We start from the raw sequence: 24,146 nt of genomic DNA, 5'->3' as shown, positions 1-24,146 counted from the left end.
TTCTCCATCCTTTTCTCAGACTAAATGATCTACATTCAATAGTAGTTATTGAACATCAAGGTTCTCGCATTCCCAGATTCTCAAACATCTGTGAATTTGGGTCGACCTTGAAAGCATTTATGCTATTATATTACATTGTTTACTATCACTGTCTTCAAGTAGAGAGCTATGCACCTCATTAAAAGCTATAGATAGGGCCTGGCACGGTGGCTCATGCCTGTAATCCCAGCACTTTGGGAGGCCGAGGCAGGCAGATAACGAGCTCAGGAGTTCGAGACCAGCCTGACTGACCAACATAGTGAAATCCTGTCTCTACTAAAAATACAAAAATTAGCCAGGCATGGCACGTGCCTGTAATCCCAGTTACTCAGGAGAATTGCTTGAACCCGGGAGGCAGAGGTTGCAGTGAGCCGAGATCGCGCCACTACACTCCAGCGTGGGCAACAGAGTGAGACTCCATCTCAAAAAAAAAAAAAAAAAAAAAAAAAAAAAGCTATAGCTTGGAGCTTTTTAGTTATCACAACCTGTTTATGTCCATTTGAAGGTGTCAATTGAATGATTCAGAACATAGTCTTTTGGCGTAAACATTAATTTGAGACCAGTAAATCACATCTGGAAAACTCCCAGGTCACTATTCTAGACAATTTGCAGTCCTAAAGGCCTCAGCTACTGTGTTAATTCAGGGCTTTAATGCTTATGCCTTTACAACTGAAGCTTTCCTGGTGCTAATGCTGCTTAACAGCTGTTGTTATTCTTGACAGCATATTAGAATAAAGTTACCTTTCATTAATTACTAATCAGCTCTGTGATTGTGGGTGATGTTTTAGGTCATTTAATATTGTAAGGATGACATGATTGACTTTATTGCTTTGTTTTATACTAGGCAAAAGCTTGAGAATATCTGGCATATACTGGAAATAAGAGATATTAAGTGAGGGCAAGTTTTTATGACAGCTTGGATCAAAGTCCAGAAACAGAAGTTTTACACTCCCACATAGCTTTCTATGATAGACTTTATTTGACACTGCAAAGCTGTGCTGAATTAATTGAGGTTCCTGGTCCTGTGTTTGGAATTCTGTCTTTCAGTTTTTTTCCTTGTAATTCTTCTCTCACTTCTAAAAGCTGTAGCATTTTTATTTGCACAGTATTTACAATACAATCAGATTATGTATATAAATATTGCTATGCATTTTTAAAAATTATTGTTTCTAAAATTATACAGGAATGTAAACTTTTCACAATTTTCAGACAAATGAATTGTTAAGCATATTTTGTGAGGCAGTTGTTAGTGTTGATGATAATAAAACCCTCCGGGCATTGACCCAACCTAACTTTGATATTGTTTATAGTATTTTTATAATGGTAATTCTGGTGCAATAATGGCCTTTTTTTTCCTTATGTTGTTCATAACCAGGGTCCATATAAGCAGCTCTAAGCTGCCTTTTAGTGCCCTTGAAGCACTCTTCTGGATTGCATTCTTCCTGCCTGGAGAAATCCATAGGAGCCCCTGAAATAATGTTTTTCATTGCTCTTCTATCTCTAGTGTTTTCAAAGTTTCAAATTCAGACCCATGTTAGAGCCTAAACTACATGATTCCTAAAAATGTGGTAGAATTAATGCAATGGCAGTTAGTATAGATGGATATCTTTAAATAAATCGATTTGCTTAGTATAACACAAACAGGCTTGTGGTATCATTCAGTAGCTTTTTTTCAGTCTGTCATCTGATGATCTGTAGAAATTGTCAATATTTTCACACGTTTATGTCCTCAGCACCTCAAGATGAGGAAATTTTTAGTGTTTTGATTATGCTATGCAACAAAATTTCCTTTTTAAATTATTCTGCTTAAATAAGTGATTTGACTCTGGTCTCCAGTATCATTTCTTTTGAAATATTTGGAATTCCATTCAGGTTGTATAGGTAAAGCTTGTACCTTCGCCCTTATCTGATTACAGAGAATGTGTCCTACTTTGAGGCACCTCTTCCTCTAGATTTGAAAATACAAATTAACTTAGAAGTTAAACCTATAATTGCTGTGTCAAGCTATATTTGTTCTTTGTTCCCACAGCCCACTGTGGGATAAAAACCTCTTCCTAGGATAAAAAAAACCTTTAATAAGGACTGTAGGATGATTAAATAAATCAATGAGTTGATTGATAGTGAAGGGTTGAAAAATGACTAATTTCTGAATTTAGGATGCCGACTAGTTACTGACTTTGCAGGACTTCCTATGAAATTAGTTTAGCTGCATAGATGTAGATTCAGTTGGCCACTATTACAGCTGGTGAATGTGGCTTGGAAATATCTGTTATATCAGGTTCTCAGGGAAAAGTGCCTGTGAGCCACATACCTAGGAATAAAAATTGAAGAAAGTCTTTCCGTATGAGTCATTCATTTGATATTTAGCTTTGTAATCTTGTTTACTGATTTGATATTCTCATTTTAAATTACTTTTTTTTTTTTTTAACAATGTAAGTGCTTAATTCATTTTCTCTGAGTGGTAGAATTTATATTTGTTGCCGACCAAATGTTTAAGGTAGGTAAAACAAACTATTAAGTTTATAAGAATCATTTTGATAAATATTCTAAAAATGTTTTAAAGGTTTTTTTTGTTTGTGTTTTTTTTGTTTTTTGTTGTTGTTTATTTTTGTTTTGTTTTGTTTTGTTTTGTTTTGTTTTGTTTGGTGAGACAGAGTCTTGCTCTGGCCTCCAGGCTGGAGTGCAGTGGCGCGATCTCAGCTCACTGCAAGCTCCGCCTCCCGGGTTCACGCCATTCTCCTGCCTCAGCCTCCCGAGTTGCTGGGACTACAGGCGCCCGTCACCATGCCCGGCTAATTTTTGTAGTTTCAGTACAGATGGGGTTTCACCGTGTTAACCAGGATGGTCTCGATTTCCTGCCCTCATGATCCACCCGCCTCGGCCTTCCGAAGTGCTGGGATTACAGGCGTGAGCCACCGCGTCCGGCCTTTAAAGCTTTTAAAGATATATTTTCTCCGGTTTTTAGTTTGCAATGAAAATGCTTTTAAATGTCTTATGTGCCATTGTTAGCTTTTTTAATCTTCAGGAGAGGGGAGACTTTTCCCTTCATTCTGAATTACAAAGCAAGATTAACTTTTTGCAAATTATTTTCTCTGAATAGTTGTATTTTACCTAAAACCGGGAAAGGATCCTCATTTGATATCATATTCATAGTGATAATTATAAAAATAAGAATTTTCTTCTCTACTTTTGGTTGAATATCTGTACTGAAAATATACAAAGAGAAAAGACCCTGACCTTCTGAACTGATGAAGTAATTAAAACACACACACAGGATCACTGAAATTTAGAGTTAGTAGGGATCATATAATCTCATTTTTCAAACTTAAGTAATGTACTCCTGTTAAAGAAAGACGTTCTTTTTGATTGACAATATATTAGAAAGCTTTTGGTTGCAAGTGACAGAAACTGAACTTGAATACATACAGAACTGACTCACATAATTTTAAGTGCTTGTGGGATTGGGATGGCTGTGAATTTAGCTAATCAAATAATCGTGCCAAAATTCTGTCTGTCTCTGTGTCTATCTAACTATCTGTCTGTCTATCCATGTATCTACCTGTCTCTATGTATCTTTTCATCTATCTACTCTGTTTACCTGCCCTTCCTTGCATCTATTTATCTATCCATGTATCCATTTGTTCATGTATTCATCTATCCATGTATCTTTTGGCCCTGTGCTGTGTTGGCTTTATTTTCTTGCATGCTTTCTTCATGTGCTGAGAGTTTCTACTTGTTAACTATATGTGGGTCTTAAACTTCTGATATTAGAGAGGTACCTTCTTTTCTGTATCCGTCCTCCCCAGATTACCCTGGTCTTACTTGGGTCACATCCCAACTCTGAACCAATCATTGTATTCAGGAGAGTAGGGTTGTTTGACTGTTTTGTTGGGGCAGGTAGCCCATAAGGTGATATGTCACTGGGGAGGGTACATTACCAAAAGAAAGTGATGTGGGCAGACCCAGAAGTTCTAGATATCTGCCATACCTAGTGTTGACTTCCTTTTATTTTAATGTTAGAGAAATGTGGAATTCTTAGAAGTAGAATACATAAAAGCAGATATAATTTAATCATAGTCACAACATTTATGCAACTGTAATGCCAAAATACATTCTAAGTTAATTATGAAACAAACAAAATGATAAAACCACAGCCAAATGCAGATTTACAGCATTCATTAAAACACTCTTGCAAAGTAAATATGTTTCTAACTACCTGAAAAACAGTATGGTAGGTCAGCTGGCCTTTGCTACAATTTGGCCTATAATGATTTCACTTCTCCCACTGGGTCTCTCTGAACAATCATGAAACTTTTATTCCTCTAGCACAGCATACCAGCTTTCATTTTTTACTTGCTATGAAGGCATATATGCATATTAAATTTACCTCTTTATTTTCTAAATAACACAAATATAAACCTTAGAGCTAAAATTGCAGGGCAGTAGTTAGTAATAAGATGGTCATCCCAGTAATTGAAAGCAATTTCTTTCACTTTCTTTTGTTTTGATTATGATTATTGTGAAAATATAAAATTAGAACATTTTATAGAACAAAGTAACAATCTTCAAACATACTTGTTTTGAATTCTGAAGGCTCTCAAACCTCAGATAAATGTCATTGTAGTCCCTTCTCTCCCATATCTAAACTGCAAAGCCAACTGATTTACATGTTTAGTGCATAGATTTCAGTTATTATGTTTTCTTTCAGATGTGGTAGATTTTCCTTTAAGCAACTTCTTTTATACCATGTGTTGTGAATGCACAGAAAATTACAAAATATTTTGTCCCTTCCATTTCTCAGTCAAATTTGAATGTAAAACCATACGAAGCAATTCTGCATTTTATTTATGTTTGGTCCCAGTAAGCTTCTCAGATGTTTTCATAGCTGGAGCAAACTTAGAAATACTAAATAACTTTGGGCAGAGTCTTCATTTCCTTACCATGCCAGACTTAAGCGAACTATTCACTATGACATCTGAGTAGAGGTTATTGGAAGATATCACTTAGAGGTGTCCAAAATCTCCCATTTTGTTTAATAATAGTCTGTTAATCTCTTAATCATCTAAACCATTGCTTCTCAAAAGAAGATGTTGGCATTTGGTGGTGATACTTTTTTGTTGTTGGAGGCTGTCTAGTGCATAGCAGGACATTTAACATCCCTGAACTCCGGACGCTAAATGCCCCATCCATGTGATGGAAAATCTGTTCCCATGCATTTCCAAATGCCCCTGAAGGGTTGCCACCACTACTTGATTATGAGCCACTGTTGTGAACCTTTTAAAATTGATTTCTGTTTATGGTTAAGGGCCCTAGATAGAACAGCCTTAGGCTTCAACCCCAGAGCTACTTTTCCAAGAGGAAGACTAGGTGCATTATTTACTCTCTCTGTAAAATGGAGATGATGGCATTTACCTCATAGTATTCTTAAGAAAATTAAAGGAAATAATGCATGTTTCCTTATCTTTTTAGTGGTGATTTTTAGTAGTTTACCATTTTACCTTGAGCATCATCAGTGCCTTAAATATAATCACAAACTTTGGTAGGCATTTTCTTATCCTGGTAGATGGGAATTAAGTTCTGACAGCATAGTGATTTCATAGAATTTAAATGTCATTTTCATTTTTTAGATGAATTTTATTAATGGTTTGAACAGAAGCTTTTGTGGGATTGTGTAAGGTACTGGAAAGGGAACTGGAATGGGAGCCCAAACCCCCAGATTTTGTTTCCAGCTTTGCTATTAGCTAACTTTGTGACTGGCTCAAGTTAATGAACCTCAAACTTTAAGAGGGGAGGTGAAAGAGGGTGAAGATTCAAGGTGGAGAGATTCATAAATGAGCTTAAAAATCTCTTTCAGCTGTAAGAGTTCTTTATTCTCACCAGGAGAGCCGAGTATCGATTTCTCAGATTGAATAGTTTCATTCTTTTAAGTATTTTTCCAAATTTGAGTAGTGGATCCAGGTCAAATTATGCAAACAACATAACTAAAACTGTATAAAATAAGGATCCAAGAGCAGGAAAAGTAGCCAACATGATTTTTTGTGTGAGTTATTTTGTGTTTTCCCTACAGATAATTTTTAGCAGATTTCCATATAAGTTATCAATCATACTTTCCAGTGAGAAAATTTAGTATACTCTTTGCAATGCCGGTATTAGTGATTAATTCACAAGACTGATGAAAAAGACATTGAAAAGAGAAAAGAGGATGGCATTTTAGTAGCTGACTTATAAACACAAAAATACACCCTGCAAATCTCCTCCAAAAGTTACTGCTGAATGGACTTGCTATATGGACATTTTTGAGGCCCAAGGACTGGTATCACCCTACTTTTAGAATTTACCCAAGTAAATACCCTTGGATAAGAACTAAAACAGCCAATTTAATCCATAAATTACCTATAGCAGAGTGTTAAAGCATTGTTTTATCAGATATTAAAACTGTGCTCTAGTTTAGAATTAATTATGAAATATTGCTCTGGTGTTCATCATAGTTAATTATTGTATTTTTTTACATTTGTTGTCAAACAGTTTTAACTTTTATATTTTGGGGAAAAAAATAGTCCCCAAATCTATAACTTATTTTTTGACCAAAAAAAAAAAAAAAATCTCTAAGTAGTAATGAAAAAAACAAATTATGTTCTTGTATTTATTTTTCTCAATTAAATGTTCATGACCTAATCTTAATATAAAATTCAGAAAATTTTGTCATATGTAAGTGTAGATAATAGTCTGAGGAGTCCATTTTTTAAGTTGTAATTTGAAAAAATGCATTAAAACAGCCCTCTCTCTCTCTTTTTTATTTTAATAAAAAAAACCTCTGTAGAGAAGTTATTGCTTTTAAATTAGGGGCTTAGGAAGAAGCAAGAGCCAACATCTACTTATTCTGCTGTATAAATCCATTAAATAAATTTTCTTTATTTAAGAAAACCAAAACCTTAATCAGTTTAAAAAATATACTCCACTTAATATTCAGTTAACTTAAAAACAATAACTATTATAAATGAAACACTGTGTATCTGACTCCAGCATCATTTCCTTTACTTTTATCATGATTTCCATTTTACAAAGAGAGTAAATAATGTACCTAAGGTCATATTCTTAGAAAGAGGTGATTCTTGGGTTAAAGTCTAAGTCTGTCTCACCTAGGGCCGTTAATCACTGTGCTATACTAAGGTCACTGTCAGTATTAATGGAAGCAAAGCAAAGGCTCATAGATTTAATGTCATGAGGATTCTAACTCAGGAAGAGGTTAACATTTTCTTCTACGGCCTCTTTCTGTGTAAGCACATTACTTAATGATGTGCCTAAAGACTTTGCCCAAGTGAGTTTAGTTTCCATATATAATTTCAGAGTATAAAAATTGGGAAATCTCAAATGACATTTTAAAATAGAGTGGTTGAAAATTTCAGTACTAGGCCATTATAATTATCTTTTTAGCATTAGAACACAAATACTCTAGTACACTGTATTTTCAAAGGAGTTTTATCCTTTGATACATTATTTTAGGCCAGAGTGCAAAATGTATTAAACTAGTTGCTCTACGAGTAGGTTTCATCTAGTTATATTTTTAACTTGTGAGGGTTATTATGTTTATATCAAAAGTTTACTTTGCCTTGTCAATTTTTCTTCTCTTTTCCTTACTTTTCTAGGAGCCAAGAAATATTCTATAAACCCTATAAAATATTTTAATTAATTTTCCATTTCAAGACATCTGGAATATTGAATATGTATTTTAAGGCCTTTCTGTCTTTTTCAAGATTCATTTTGTGACATGAGTGAGCAGTTCCACTTTGGTAGAAAGTAAGGTTATTGCCACAGGGAGACCCTTTGGACACAGACATGTGTGTGTGTGTGTATGTGTCCCTTTAGCTAATTACATATGAAATGCAGTTCCAGGGCTTGCATCCCTCTATCCTGTCAACAAGTTTTATAAAACTATTTAATACTTCTAGATAGAGGGCATTTGGAAGAAGCCGTGACTTATGTAGATTAGTGGAAAATTTCTAAAAACTCAAAACATAAGTTGTAGTTTTCTATCTTGTGATAGGTTTATAATAATCTTGAGTGGAAACAATAAATTGGAAAGTGGGGAGGTTTTGATTCTTCTCAGATTATATGCCATACAGTTACATTTCATTTTTTCAGTGAATATTATTAATCAATTTATAAACTTTTTAGAGACTATGAAATGAAGTGTACCCAATATGCAATACAAATCTATTTAAATAGCCATAAAAATGTATTACAATACTAACTTGGCACTATTTAATTTAATCATTAACTTAATTGAGTCCATCATTTTAAGAGTGCCACACTTCTCATCTAGTTACAAAATATGAGCATATAGTATGTGTAAAATGAAATAGCATTGTATTTTTGCCATGTGTAATTTTGATGAAATAAATTCTTTGTTAAAACTATTGTAAAAGTTGATAATCGTTCACCTTCTAAGCTTCCTAGTCTCCAGAATTCCTTGTTTTTTTTTTTTTTTTTTCATTCACAAATGAATTTGTTCATCCCTTTGTATTACTAAAGACACAAAATGTCTGTCAACTTTCACGTTTTCCTGCAGCAGCTGCTGGAACCAGGGTAGTGCACATGCTCATTAGTTTTGCCGGGTGCTCCACTCACACGATAACATCATCATCTTGACGGGTGCAGTGCTGTTAGCTTCATGAAATCAAAATGTGTTCAACATTATGCTTAATGACACTGATTTTTATGTTAAATCATTATTTTATAAGCAGTTTGAGCTACAAGAGTCTTCTGTAAAGTAGAATATCTGGATAATAAGCTTCTGATTTGATTCATTGTGTAAAAAGTTTCGAGAGTAAGATTTGAGTCACATTTATGACAAGAGCTCATAAAAGGTTTTAGGCAACTTCCATTTGGTTTTATTTCCTACCATCTAATTAATATGAATTTGAGGGTTCTTTGCTTGCTTGGTATGGAAAAGGATATCTTCGTGAGCCTTAAGTATCATCTGTGGAATATGTAAGTTTGAAACAACAAGTGATATTGACATTAGTGTTATCTGAGAGGAATAACTTCCAACAGTGATTTTGGGATGTCCACCAGGGTTTCTTCATATCTCAGGATGTATTGTAAAAGTTTAAAAGCAAAACTAAATTCACTCTTGTTAAAAGGGTATATAATACAACTCATTTATAAGGTAAGATTTTTTTGTGTAATAAAATATGTAGGAAATAAGTGATGGGAAGATAATAAAAGATTTTGGTGAGAAGAGGGGAAGATATGGATGTAATGTAAAACTCAGGCTCTTATCATTGACTATAAATTATTGGCTCCAATGTTCATTGCATTTTCCTTGGCTGTGACTTTCTTTGAAGTGTGGAGGGCCTGTTGTCTTTCGTTAATAGCTTTGTAAAAGTTAAATCAACTGAAAGACTTCAAGAGGGCAGCCAGGTTTTCTTCTGATCGCTTCCAGGTTTGCAGGGCAGTTAGCAAAGATACACTTATACATCAAAGTGGAGAGTCCAGATTATTTGTACTTGTGGTCAAGGCTACAGATACTTCAGTGGAATTTGTTTCTGTTTTGTTGTTTTTGCTCAGATGGCTATGATGTAATTTAAACTGTTCTGTCTCTCTCTCTCTTTTTTTTTTTTTTTTTTTGAAAATTTAGTAGGATTCTGTCAAGAATGCCATTCTAAAGTATTTGTTTTGGCCAAGGACTTTTAGTGTTCATGGTGCATGTTGCTGGCCTATATCCAAACCCAGTTAAGGCCCCTCAACCTGTGGGCTTGTATCACCAAAAAGAACCTTTTTACTCTTATCCTTTTTCTGATTCTCTTGGCTGACCTTTGTGAGGAAATAACAGCCATTGCTCCTTAATCCAGCCCTTTGACTCCATTGGAATGAGTACTGAGAGTGTAGTAGATAGCAAATTTTTAGATATGTTGAAGAGATTTTGAAATGCTTCCATGTGCATTTTCTAATTTGACTCACACAACCCTGTGCAGTGAGTAAAGGAGCCAGAAGGCTTTTCCCCTATTTAAAAATGAGGAAGTTGAAGGGCAAAAAGAAGTTAAGCTGATGGGCCCAAGGACCACTTCTTGTCCTATTCATACTGCAAGCTGTGGTGGGGAGTCTTAATAACCTGTTAATACAGCAGCCCATTTTTACCACTGAAGATCTCAAACTCCAGTGAAAATGAACTCCAGAGAAGTTGTAATTGTTTTAGCATCAGATCCGTGTAGTGCTGTAGCTGGAACTAGAATTATCGCCTGATTGTTAGTCTGATATTCCTGACTTTATACTCTGCTGAAGACAGTCAGCACCTTACACTTCATAAAAGCCCAGAACGGATGCTATTTTTCTTGTTTTATCAGGGATAAAATGGAAACTCAGGGGAAGAAAATTGCTTAGTGCTAGTCACACATCCTATTAGTAATAAATGCTAAGGTTAGAACCCAGGACTCATGGCTGAAAATGCAGCCTCTCAATGCTTTGTAATCCCAAGAATTTTTATCAATTAGTAAATCTCCTTTTTATAAGTAGATTGCAGTTTGTTTTGTTGCTATGCAATACATTATATGGGATGATTTTTAGAGCAAAATGAATGAACTTGATTTAAGGAGATATTTTATGCTCTAGTTTCACTGCAAATTATGAATCCAAGTGCTTTCAAAAGGTTAAATTATCATACACAGGATTACAGTGTGGTAGTCCTTTGTGCTCTCTCAATGATAAAATGAGTGATTTGATAGCCTGGAACTTATTAGTATGATGCATAGAACTTGCCTTCTCTTTGTTGCCTATCCACGAACAATTTCAGTTAGGAAAAGCTATATAGAATGACTGAAGTGGCCAGATCAAATACAGGACACCCAGTTCATCTTGAATTTCAGATACTACGTATACTGAAAACTTATTCATTATTTATCTGAAACTCATTTTTAGCAGGCTGTCTTTTTTATTTGCTAAATCTAGCAACCCTGGGGATGACTTTTTCTCCAACACATGTATTATACTTCTTTTCAGTACACTGCTTTAGACCTATAAAATGTGACCTGTTTTCAGAGAAACATACACATGTTGGAATTTAGTTAGTTTTTTTTTTTTTTTTTATGGACACTACCCTTAAGAATCTTTGTTCCCTGAGTCCTTAGAAATAGTGTTTTTACCTTAAGAGAACAGTGTGTGGTCCTTTTATGACCTGGAGGTAAAATATTTCATGTGAACATGTGTCATAAGTCATCTTTCTCTATGCCTTCTCTGCTTGAATTTGACTTTTATTTCCAGATTCAGCTAGATGTTATGGAGTGCCTTCTTCATGGCAAGCACTGATGCTCTGGGAACTTTTATTTTCTTAATAGGCTATAGTACCTGGAATAGGAAACCTGGATTTGATTCCTAGTATTGCCACCAAATAGTAGAATGGGTGTGGTTCAGACATTTAATTAGCTTCATATTTTAGAAAGTAGATTCATTAATGCCTGCCTCACCAGGTTCAAATAAAATTATTATTTTTTTCAGTAGCACTAATGTGAGTATTTTTCAAAACCCCCTAGAATTAATAAAGGGAAGGGAAACTAGAGATCCTATCTTAGACCATCGAAGCAATTACCCAGTCAGACCTACCACTGAGGTTTCTGGATTTCCATCTGTTGCTTTCTACTTTTATATTGGACATGTTCACAGTCATCTTTTCCATTACTTATTTGTGTACATTTACCTAACTTCATATGCCGGGAACATCCAATATGTATATAACTTCTGAATACAATATAAACTTTTAAGTTTGAAAGGAAAGATCATGATGATTTTTCTGTAGTTGCTCATTATTCTGTCCCTGGTGCCCAACATAGTACCTTGTGGAAATCTCTGTCTTATGAGAATAATTCATTCCAGAAGAAAAAAACAATTAAAGTTAATTCTATCAAAATAGAAAAAAAGTTCATGGGAAGGTTTTGATTAGAGCTTTATCTTGAAAAATAGAACCACAGATTATGAAAATAAGTTTATATTTGAGCTATTAATAATAACATTGAGATTTTAATGACACTCTGCTAATTCTTAGGATGAAACTCTGCTAATTCTGTTACAATTAATTGTAACAGAGTGTAGCCATAAACAATTATCTTCAGTTCATGTTTGGCTTTTGCAGCAGGATCATAAAGAGAATTTTTTTCCCTAAAATTGTTTTTTGAATTAATATTCGAAGGCTTCATCAGTTTTGCCCAAGGGGCTTTCTTAATTCAGAATATAATTATTTGACTAATATTCTCTTTGTGAGTATCTGCTATGTCATTATCCTTATTCATTGTTTCTTCAGTTGTTAGCTGGTCTTTAATTGGGCGTAACTCTTAATTGTCATGGCTTTGTGTAACATCAGAAGGATTCTCCAACATCATTTTTATCTATATCTAGAAAATCTGTATTGTCTTAGTCCATGCTGGCTGCTATAACAAATAGCTTAGACTGGATAATTTATAAACACAGATTTTTTGCTCAGTTTCAGATGCTGGGGAGTCCAAGATCAAGGCACTGGCAGATTCTGGTGGAGGCTTCTTCCTCATAGATGTCAACTTTGATGTGTCCTCACAGAAGGGCAAAAGGAGTTAACAAGCTCCCATAGGCCCTTTATAAGGGCCCTCGATTAGGTTGTTCTTCCATTGATTTAAAGAAATACCCAAGGCTGGGTAGTTTATAAAGAAAAGAGGTTTAATTGGCTCATGGTTCTGCAGGCTTTACAGGAGGCATGGTGTTGGCATCTGCTCAGCTTCTGGGGAGGCCTCAGGAAGCTTTCAATCATATGGAAAGTGAAGGGGAGACCTGCATATCATGTGGTGAGAAAGTTATAGCAAGAGCAGGAGCAAGAATGAGAACAAGGATGGGATGGTGGGAGGTGCCATATACTTTTAAACAACCAACTTTTAAACAAGGATGTGAACTCACGCATCATGAAGGGGATGGTGTGAAGCCATTCATGAGGGATCTGCCCCCATAATCCAATTACCTCTCACTAAGCCCCACCTCCAACACTGTGGATTGCATTTCAACATGAGATTTGGAGGGGACATCCAAACTACATCAGGCACTCATCCTATTTATGAAAGCAGAGCGCTCCCAAAGGCCCCACCTCCTAATATCATCACCTCCGGGATTAGGGTTCAAGAGATGAATTTTGTAGGGACATACATTTAGTCCATAGCATATGTCTTATATAAGAATTTTAATTTCAATTTGCAGGTGATTTGTATTTGCATAGAGACTGAAGTATTTTTTAAAAATCATTGGAGTATAGATATTAGTCTTAAGAGCAAAGGTCCACTTCATTTGGCCATGTAGATTGTGCACTGCAGAACTCCAAGGAATGCTCAAAGGGAAAGATGTGTGAGAAATGATTTAATTTTATTTGTGATTGGTTCATCAGTGACTTTGATGTTATGATAATGTATGTTTTCCTATGCAAGCATGTAATTACAGGGACGCAGATAATCAATAATGTGGTCATGAGAACTCCCTTTCCCTGCCACTGGTGGTTAATACAAATTGTTGATTGACTGACTGAAAATGCTACATCTGCTTTTCCTATGTCATTTAATATTGAGTTAATGTCTCTAAGAAAATATCCATAAGCAACATTTATGAGACAAATAGAGTAATCACAAACACATAATATAGAATTTTTAGGCACTGGCTCTGCTTAAGACATGTGCTGCACCAGGCACTGCAAGGTATACAAGCATAATTAGTCGTGGTCAATTGTGAGACTTACACATCCAAGGGGTGATGAACAGTAATCGTTAAAACACAGTGTTGATTTTCTGTAATAAACACACCAACATTTAGATATTCAAAAGACTGTTGTACCTTTTAATGCTTCAGGAACCTTCATTTATTTATTCATTTATTCCATTCAAGAAATATTTTGAGGACCTACTGTAGGTGATAAGCATTAATCTAAGTACTGGAGATGCAGCAGTGAACACGTAGCGCTAATGAAATATCTAGTCAGAGGGGATAGATGATATAACAACAGATTGATAAACAAGAAAAATAGCAGATAGTGAGAATTTAAATTATGTAGGATAAGAACATGATGTGTCAGGACCACTTTAGATGGAGCAGTCAAAGATGACTTGAGCAGGGGATGTGGAAGCTGATCAGCCATGTGCCAATGAGGGGAGAGCATCCCAGACAGGGCAGTTAGAGCTTGGTATGCTTCAGGAGCGCCAAAGATGCTGGCATGGGTGAGAGGGACCTATTCGTAGGGGATTACAAGAGCTCAGGTTTTATTCTCAGTTCAGTGAAAAGCCAAGTAGGATAGCTAAGATGTTAACATACTTTGCTAAAAGTTTACTATGGCTGCTGTGTGGAGAATGGGATTGCAAGGGGGTAAGTATAGGATCAGAGAGAACAGTTGGGGGACTATGGCAACAATCCAACTGAGAGATGGTGGGGTTTGGACCAGGGTGGTAGTAATGGAGATAGAAATAAATAAGCAGATTGGGATATAGGTTTTTAGAAGTCAGGTTGACAGAACTTGACTGTGCAACTGAATGTGAGAGTGGAAGGAAATATAAATTTAGAGTAATTCCTATGTGTTTGGTTGGACTAACTGTGGAGGTGATGGTCCTCCATATGTGGGAAAACTGGCAGGGAGTAAGATGAAGCCAGGTGAGATGGGTAGGGTCTTAGGAATTCTGTTTTCACCATTTTAAGTTGTCTAGATATCCACGTGGAGTTGTCAAGTAGGCAGTTTAATTTAAAATTCCAAAGGAGATCTCCATTTCCCACTGAGAAGTTAAGAAATAAGTTGGGGCTAAGTTTTAGGTTTGTGGCTGAAATTGTTAAAATGTCTATTTTTATATTGATTTAACACTTCAGTAACATGTCCATATTTGAAATCACGTCGGATATGTTAACTTAGACATACTGCTCTTTTCCTGTCTTATCTTTTCCAAAACAGTTTTATTTGAAAGCTTCCTATGCATTGTTGGCAGCTTCACATGCATTTTTAGCATCAGTGTCTTTGGCACTATTAGTGCAATTCTGGGGGCTACATAAGCAAATCCCACAGTGTGTCACCTTCACTTCTAAGGTTTTGAGACACTGAATTATTTTAATTAATGTATGTTGTCCTCACTGGAAATTTTGTCCTAAGTCACAGCATGCATCTATGAAACATTGGGACAATTATATGTTTTTAAAAATCTGTGTAGGTATACGCTTGTGTTTTGTACAATACACTTACCTACCACATTGCTTTCATGCTTCTTCAAATTTGTAATATCTCTTTATTAGGAAGTCAGTCAATTCATAAGGCCTGTGAGGTTGTTTTCCTTTAAATTACTCATTGGATATTTTAAAATTTATTTTTTAATTGACAAGAATTTTATGTATTTAAGGTATAGAGCATGATGCTTTGATGTATGTATACATTGTGGAATGGCTAGGTCAAGGTAATTTGTATATGCATTGCTTCATACTTATCTTTTTTTTGTGGTGAGAACCCTTAAAATCTTCTCTTTCAGCAATTTTTAAATATACAATACATTATTATTAACTATAGTCACCATATTTACAATGGATCTCTTGAACTTATTTCTCCTAAACTTTTTGAAGACTTTTATAACTGTATCCAACTCTTGAAATTATAAGGGAGGTAGCATTTTTATCTTTTCATTTTGACCCATTACATTCTAGATGGGGTATCATTTCAGGGTAACGTATATTTAACAAACAATACATCATTGTTCAAAATGAAATAATTAGGGGAACATCCCATAAATGAAAGACTTAGCAAAGACTCAGAAATAAGACAGAGTGTTCTTTTTAAACTCTTTTGTTTTCACTTAATTAATTCATATCATACATATCAATACACATAATCATGTTTTAATGTCTGCCTAGTGTTCTCTTGTATAAATGTGCCATGATGTATTTAGTCAGCCTTCTACTGGTGATACTAGGTTGCTTCTTATCTTTGCTATGAGAGCAAATAGTACTTACTATATACAGTGAATACCCTTGTATTTCCTTTGTCACAAATGTAAAATCTCTGGAACAAAGGGTAGATACATTTAACATTTGTTAGATATTGCCTACTTGGTCCTCCAAAGAAGTAATATCAATTTTTTTTTTTTTTTTTTTTTTTTTTTTTGAGATGGAGTCTTGCTCTGTCGCCCAGGCTGGAGTGCAGTGGTGCGATCTCGGCTCACTGCAAGCTCCGCCTCCCGGGTTCATGCCATTCTCCTGCCTCAGCCTCCCGAGTAGCTGGGACTACAGGCGCCCACCACCACACCCGGCTAATTTTTGATATTTCTAGTAGAGACGGGGTTTCACTGTGTTCGCCAGGATGGTCTCTATCTCCTGACCTCGTGATCCACCCGCCTCGGCCTCCCAAAGTGCTGGGATTACAGGCGTGAACCACTGCTCCCGGCTGAAGTAATATCAATTGTTACTACAACCAAAAACATTGGAAAGTGACTACATCCCTATACTATCTCCAAAATAGTACATTGTCAAACTTTTTTATCCTGGCCTTTTGTTTGGTATAAACAGTCAATTATGTCATTGGAGATTTGAGATTACATTATTTTTTGTATAGACAAATTATTTGAAATATCCTCAGTTATAGCAAGTTTTTATCTTTTGAAGGTAAGTTTGAGTTTTCGAAAGAGTCATGTCTTATCAGAAGATAGAGAATTAAGTTAGCTGTTACCATAGGTTTTTTGTTTTTGTTTTTGTTTTATTTGTTCATTTTGGGAAGAGTTAGTGAGAAACAAGGTCTAATTTTTAGATAAAATTAGTATTTTTATTTGGATTATAAATTGTTTCAGAAGTGTTTCAAAAGAAGAGTTCCAAAAATGTCTAGAGTAATGACACCATTAATTGGTGTAAGATTACAGCGTTCTAAGGGGCATTATTTGAATTGAACAACATGCTTTGGATTGTGTATGATCTGGTATGTTTGTTTTAAAAAGTGACCTACTGTGACGGCTTTAGCTCAAATGAGTTGCTTTCATAGGAGGGTACATTAAAAACATAAATGCCTTCAGTTTTCTTGGACTGCATTTTTAAACTTAGATAAAGCCTACTTTAAAATAGTCGTAATAATCTAGAAAAAGAGATCCTTTTTTACCATTATTAAACAAACATTATTGGGATAATATTTACAGAAGTCTGATTTTTTTTTTTTTTTTTTTTTTTTTTTTTTTGAGACGGAGTCTCGCTTTGTCGCCCAGGCTGGAGTGCAGTGGCCGGATCTCAGCTCACTGCAAGCTCCGCCTCCCGGGTTCACGCCATTCTCCTGCCTCAGCCTCCCGAGTAGCTGGGACTACAGGCGCCCGCCACCTGGCCCGGCTAGTTTTTTGTATTTTTTAGTAGAGACGGGGTTTCACCGTATTAGCCAGGATGGTCTGGATCTCCTGACCTCGTGATCCGCCCAGCTCGGCCTCCCAAAGTGCTGGGATTACAGGCTTGAGCCACCGCGCCCGGCCAGAAGTCTGATTTTTCTATACAAGATTAAATTATTTGTCTCTTTCACTACTCCTTCTAAACTTATCTACTTTTGCAATGTAGATATAACTATCTAAAATAGGCATAGTAAGTAGCAAGCCAAATTTAGACAAATATTTGTTTTAGTTTTCAAATATTTAACTTCAGAACAAGATGTGTATTTTAAACATCAAATTAATGTGCATATTTATATTTTCCTAAAACTATTGGCAAATTTAGTGTCTTTTACTTTTTAATATAAGCTAATTTTGAGAGAAGCAGACTTAATGCTTGCTATGCTGCAATCAGATATATAAAATTATGTATATAGAAGTCAGCCTTTATTAAGATGTTCATTAAAGCAATTGTCCTCTATTGTTTTCCAAAATAAAATTGTCTTTTTTTTTTTTTGAGAGAGAGAGTCTCACTTTGTCACCCAGGCTGAAGTGCAGTGGTGCAGTGGTGTGATCATACCTCACTACAGCCTCGAACTCCTGGGCTCAAGCAACCCTCCTGCCTCAGTCTCCTGAGTAGGTAGGGTCATAGGCACATGCTATCATGCCCAGCTAATTTTTAAATTTTTTCTAGAGACCGGGCCTCACTTGGTTTCCCAGGCTGGTCTCCAACTCCTGACCTCATGCAATCCTCCCACTTCAGCCTCCCAAGATGGTGGAATTACAGGTGTGAACCACTGTTCCTGGCCAAAATAATATGTCTTAAGTAAACCATCTTGTTTTTATTTTCTATGACATATCAAATTATTGTCTCATCAGTTTACCATAAGAAAATGTTTAGGAGCTTTCAGGCATAGCACCCTTTCTCTTCAAGTGTCTAATGTGTCTACACGTTCTGTTCTGCAGAGAAATGGTCAATGCATGGTTTGCTGAGAGAGTTCACACCATCCCTGTGTGCAAGGAAGGTATCAGAGGCCACACGGAATCTTGCTCTTGTCCCTTGCAGCAGAGCCCTCGTGCAGATAACAGTGCCCCTGGAACACCAACGAGGAAAATCTCTGCCTCTGAATTTGACCGGCCTCTTAGACCCATTGTTGTCAAGGATTCTGAGGGAACTGTGAGCTTCCTCTCTGACTCAGAAAAGAAGGAACAGATGCCTCTAACCCCTCCAAGGTTTGATCATGATGAAGGGGACCAGTGCTCAAGACTCTTGGAATTAGTGAAGGATATTTCTAGCCATTTGGATGTCACAGCCTTATGTCACAAAATTTTCTTGCATATCCATGGACTCATCTCCGCTGACCGCTATTCCCTGTTCCTTGTCTGTGAAGACAGCTCCAATGACAAGTTTCTTATCAGCCGCCTCTTTGATGTTGCTGAAGGTTCAACACTGGAAGAAGCTTCAAATAACTGTATCCGCTTAGAATGGAACAAAGGCATTGTGGGACATGTGGCAGCACTTGGTGAGCCCTTGAACATCAAAGATGCATATGAGGTAAACAGGGGACCCTGAGAGCAGGACAGATGCTGGGGAGGGTACTGTGGCTGGGGCATTGGATAGCAATCATGAATGGTGGGGATATTTGAAACTGAGATGTAATAATTTGCATACTTATTTAAAACTGGAATGTAGGCTAAGAATTTTCCCATTTTTAATTGCCAGAGTTTCTTCTCTGGTGGTTCAGCTGAGGATATGAGCCTTAAGGAAATCTCATCTTGTTTTTCTCCTTAATGATAATTTAATATAGCTCATCTCATGGTTATATTCTCCCATCTTTTTATCTGATCACTATGCATATCCCCATCTGTTATCCCCACATGAACCTCTTAGAATTTTCCTGAGATTCTAAAATGATAGGTGCAAAAACAACAACAAAAAGAACTCATAGTCTCTTCATTCATTCATCCAATTAATCATATTCATTCAAAGTCCCATTGATACCAAAGTCTGGTTTTCTTTCCTACTATCTTCTCTTTCATTTTTTAAACAGATAAACTTACAGATATCTTCAAAAAAGTGAAAATTTTTGCTCTAAAAGTTTTCAATGGAAAGATTTGTTATTTCTTCTTCTTTTGCTATACCTACGCACAAGTCTTTAATTAAGGACTTAAAGGTTACACTGTAAGATTCTTCAAATTTCCCATTTAAAATAATCCTTTTTATTAATGTAATTTTAGTTTTAAAACCAAACGTCTTAACTGAATGGCACTTTATATGTTTATGAGGTACCTTACAGCATCTTGATAGAACAATTGTTCTAGCTTTCTACTGTGTGGTACACTATAAAGATTCAGTAGTAATTCTGGCTCAATTCATTTAATTCAGAGAGTCATAGCTGTTTTATTGTGTTCCTGGTGCCTTATAGTGCCTGGCACATAGGGCATACTAAATATTGGTTGAATTAAAATAATAGTACATGCAATAGATAAATAGCATAGAGAGTAGGTCATAACAGATGCCAAGAAAAATGTGATAAGGTTCAGAGAAGCAGGATAGGACATCTAGTGGGAAAGATGGAGGAAGATTTTTTTTTTTTTTTTTGGAGATGGAGTCTCACTCTGCTACCCAGGCTGGAGTGCAGTGATGCGATCTCGACTCACTACAACCTTTGCCTCCCAGATTCAAGCTATTCTCCTATCTCAGCCTCCCGAGTAGCTGGGATTACAGACACCTGCCACCATGCCCGGCTAATTTTTGTACTTTTAGTAGAGATGGAGTTTCACCATGTTGGCCAGGCTGGTCTCGAACTCCTGACCTCAGGTGATCCTCCCGTCTCAGCCTCCCAAAGTGCTGGGATTACAGGCGTGAGCCACCACGCCCAACCAGAGGAAGATTTCTCTGAGGGAGCAATATCTGATACAGATCCCGGAAAATTTGAATAAATTGAATAAATTGAGATTTGTGCATGGTGAGATCCAGAGGTAAAGAGAAGTTAGAAGAGATAGGAAAGTAGGACCATGTAAGTGTGTAGATAAGAATCTGGACATGAAGGAGCTGTGGGAGCACAGCCAGGAAATTACTGAGATCTTGAATGCCAAGCTGAGGAATATATATTTGGTTTAGAAACATGAGGAGTAACTGAAGATCTTTTGAAAGGGGAATGAGTGTGATTTAAATTGTGCTTTGGAAGGATTAATTTTACAGTAGTCATAAAATGAATTAGAGGGGGAAATGCTACAAGTTGGGAGGATAGAAGATTATCTTAATAGTCTAAGTATGAGGAAGTAAGGACCTTAACAAGGACCCTGACCTTAAAGATCAAAAGGAGGGAATGGATTTCAGATGAAGAAGTATTAGGTTGGTATTTTGCACCAACCTGATAGAATCTGCTGAACTTGGCAGCTAATAGGAGATGCAAGTGAAGGGGAAAGAGGAATTGAAGATGACCAGGTTTTGAAGTTCGGTACATGAATAATGGTACTACTAGTGAGTAATACTGAAGGTCGGGATTTGGGGTGTGATAGTTCATCTAAGTTAAGTCCTGAAATGTTTCTTTAGAATCCATTCTGTATAAGCAATGCATTCAATTTTGATTCTCTTGGAAAAGTTTACTAGTCTTCGTAGAGTATCTCTGTGACCTCTTTGAGCTCCACAGTAACTTCACACTGTAGCAGATTCCAAGAGGGGTATTAAGGACACAGCTGAAGGATTGCTGCCAAGTTTGCAGAATCCCCTTCCTGTCTTAAGTGACAGCTGGGTATCCACTTTTCAATGGCACTATGGTCCCATGAGTACAGTAGGATCATAAATATTCTCCAGCTTTGTTGAGAAAGCCTTTATTTGTTTTCATGGTCCTAAATGTCTCCAGCCCTGAGAATTAGTCACTTACATGCATTTTATTTAATCTGCCTACCATCTTCAAAGTTTTGACAATATATTTTCTGTTTTGCATTTGATAATGATTTAATTCTTGTGCTATTGTTTAAAATAGCTAGTGTCCTTGATTTGCATGGCTCCTGGGGTGATGCCTCTTAGCCTGTGGATTTCTCATGTTGCTACTTCACCTTTGGTACCCTTGATCTGTATTTATGGTAGCCTTGCAGGAGTTATTTCATGTCCCAAGAATTTCATTAGAACTTGTGGAGGTTGATCTGTGATCTAATTTACATTGCGATCTAATTTATATTGGTATTAGCAGTGGAAGTCAGTTGGCTAATGGATAATTTATTACTAAGCACCATCCATAATTTGAATAATTAAAATACTGTGTTTTTTGAAAGTAGTCAGGATATGAAAATATATTCCAATGTTTTCTGAGTCCTAGCTCTTTAAGCATGCATCTGTAAAAATGACACTGTATGGCAGTATTTCTTAAGCTCATTTACCATAGACCACTTTAAAGGATGTAATGCCACCGTGGGAAACCAAGAGAGGTGTCTGTGAAACAGAATAATACTCAGATTGATACTGAGAATTTTTTTAAAAGTCTCATAAAGTTAATTATAAGAAATGACCTATATTTAGTTCACTTTTAAAACTTTGTAACAGAAAATGATATTAAGTGATATAAATTTGAAAAATTCTATTGTTTTATTAGTGATAACATATTCATATATTTAAAATACAAGACAAGATCCGCTACTCAGACCAGTGATTCTCATGTAGACCATAAATACCAATGAAAAGATTAGTTGGTAAATGCTACCCATACATTGATGTTCAGTCACAAATGGTCTCATGCATCAGCCCACCATCGTGCAACTACCCTGAATGTGCCACACCCTATATGTATGTATTTATTTAGTTAGTTATTTTAAGCCGGAGTCTCACTGTGTTGCTTGGGTTGGAGTCCTGGATTAGGTGATCCACTCACTTCAACTGCACGAGAAGTGGGCTATGGTCCTGAGTAGGTGGGACTACAGGTGCATGCCACTGCAACCGGCTTGGCACAGCATTTATGAATAACAAGGAGATATTAACACATTTATTAATAAGATATTCACACTTATACTAAGAAACTATTAATAGTAAGATATATAATCAGAACTACTAAATAAATGTGCTTGGTATTTTCCTTTTATAGGAAAACCAGATAACATCCAGTAACTACACAGGATTGCCCTGAACCCCATTCCATGTCCCAAGGAAGTCTTAAACCTTCCCATGATTCCTATGCCTTAAGGATTTACATTGTCAAAACATCTCTCCTTCTCCCAAGTAAAACTCAGACTCATGTGCTGTTTCCACTCCAGGACAGATACTCCATGTGAACCATGATTTCTAGAGAGAAAACTTGGAGGGTCTTAGGGAAGGGTCAAATTACCACTTGTGTGGCTTTGACCATATAGCTATTATTCCTTCCTTCCCCACTTCATCTTTCCCTTTCATTTTTTTTTTTTTTCTCCAGAGAAACAAATTTTCACCTTCTGTCACCATGCAGGACTCACTTTCTACTTCAATATTTATCAATATTTTTCTAAAGAAATACAAACTGTTTCAACTGAATTTCAGATGATTATTTCCAGATGAATTTTAGAAGAAAAAGAAAACCCCTAGCAATTGTTGTAATTTAGACAAACCTCCTAATCGAGGTGTGACTGTGCCACTGGAAACACAGTTTGGGAACTGCTGTGTCTATGCTTGTTCAATGTTTCAGGCATTGTCTTAAAAATTCCACTCTGTAGAAGAAAACCAGCCTTATAATTTGTCCAAGTCATCTGTGTTGTTTCCTTTTTTAAATTTTCTGTTATTTTTATTTTGGTATAATTTTAAACTCACAGAAAAGTTGCAAGACCAGTATAAGAAACTGCCATATACCCTTTACCCAGATTCTCCAGTTATTTTTTTCCCCCATTTCCTTTATCGTTTCCTCTCTTTTGCTCTATAATGCATATAAGTAATATATGCTTATTATTTCTGAATGATTTAATAAGCTAAAGATATGTTTTTACTAAATAGTTCAGTGTATATTTTCTAATAAGAATATTCTCTAACCCAGCCATAATAAAATTATCAGAATCAGGAAATTTTATATTGATACAATACTATTATCTAATCTGATACAAGACTATTAGCAGTCCATAGTCAAAATTTCATCAGTTGTCCCATCCCATTAATAAGCGTTAGAGTTATTTTCCCCCAATCCAGGGTATTATTCAGGATCCCATATTGCACATAGTTGTAATGTCTCTTTAGCCTCCTCTCCGTTTGAAACAGTTTCTCAGCATTTCTTTATCTTTTTAAATTTAGACATTGTTGAAGGGTACAGGCCTGTTATTTTGTAGAATGTCTTTCACAAATAGATTCAAGCTAGGCCCTTTTAGCTGGAATACCATATATGTTAATATTGACACCTTAACTAAGCAACAACTAATTAATTCTCCTGTTCTTTGACACTGCAACCCAATTCAACCCAATTCAGTTCTGATTCTTAACTTCATGGAGTTAGCACTGACCCTACATGTTAAGGGCTCAATCCCACAAGTCTGCCCCAACTTTAGACGTCAGCCACAAGTGGGATCCCTAGGCTGCCACACTTCTTCCAGACTGACTACAAATTCAAGGGTTCTAGTGACCCCCGCTTAGGTTCAGTAATTAGATAGAATGACTCACAGAACTCAAGAAGGCACTACACTTATGACTACAGTTTTATTAAAAAGGTTACATACAACTCAGGAGCAGCCAAATGGAAGAGATACGTAGGGCAAGGTATGGGAGGTGGTGGAGGGTGGGGTGGTGCGCAGAGCTTC

At 36.1% G+C, this 24,146-nt stretch overlaps 1 protein-coding gene across 4 annotated transcripts in view; it reads left to right on the top strand.

Moving 5' to 3' along the window:
- PDE5A (phosphodiesterase 5A) overlaps window positions 1–24,146 on the top strand; it is a 136,014-nt gene that overhangs the window by 3,636 nt on the left and 108,232 nt on the right. For all 4 annotated transcript variants that reach the window (XR_004052778.1, XM_010364869.2, XM_010364868.2 and 1 more), the window contains exon 2: window positions 18,363–18,951. Coding sequence is in view for 3 of the 4 variants with exons in the window: in XM_010364868.2 (XP_010363170.1) it covers window positions 18,363–18,951 (589 nt within the window). In the remaining variant the exon portion in view is untranslated. The remainder of the gene's footprint in view (window positions 1–18,362; window positions 18,952–24,146) is intronic.

The sequence above is a fragment of the Rhinopithecus roxellana genome, chromosome 2 (genome assembly GCF_007565055.1).
Source record: "Rhinopithecus roxellana isolate Shanxi Qingling chromosome 2, ASM756505v1, whole genome shotgun sequence".
NCBI lineage: Eukaryota > Metazoa > Chordata > Mammalia > Primates > Cercopithecidae > Rhinopithecus > Rhinopithecus roxellana.
Note: the sequence above shows the minus strand (reverse complement) of the source record. Positions and strands in the feature narration are given on the sequence as shown.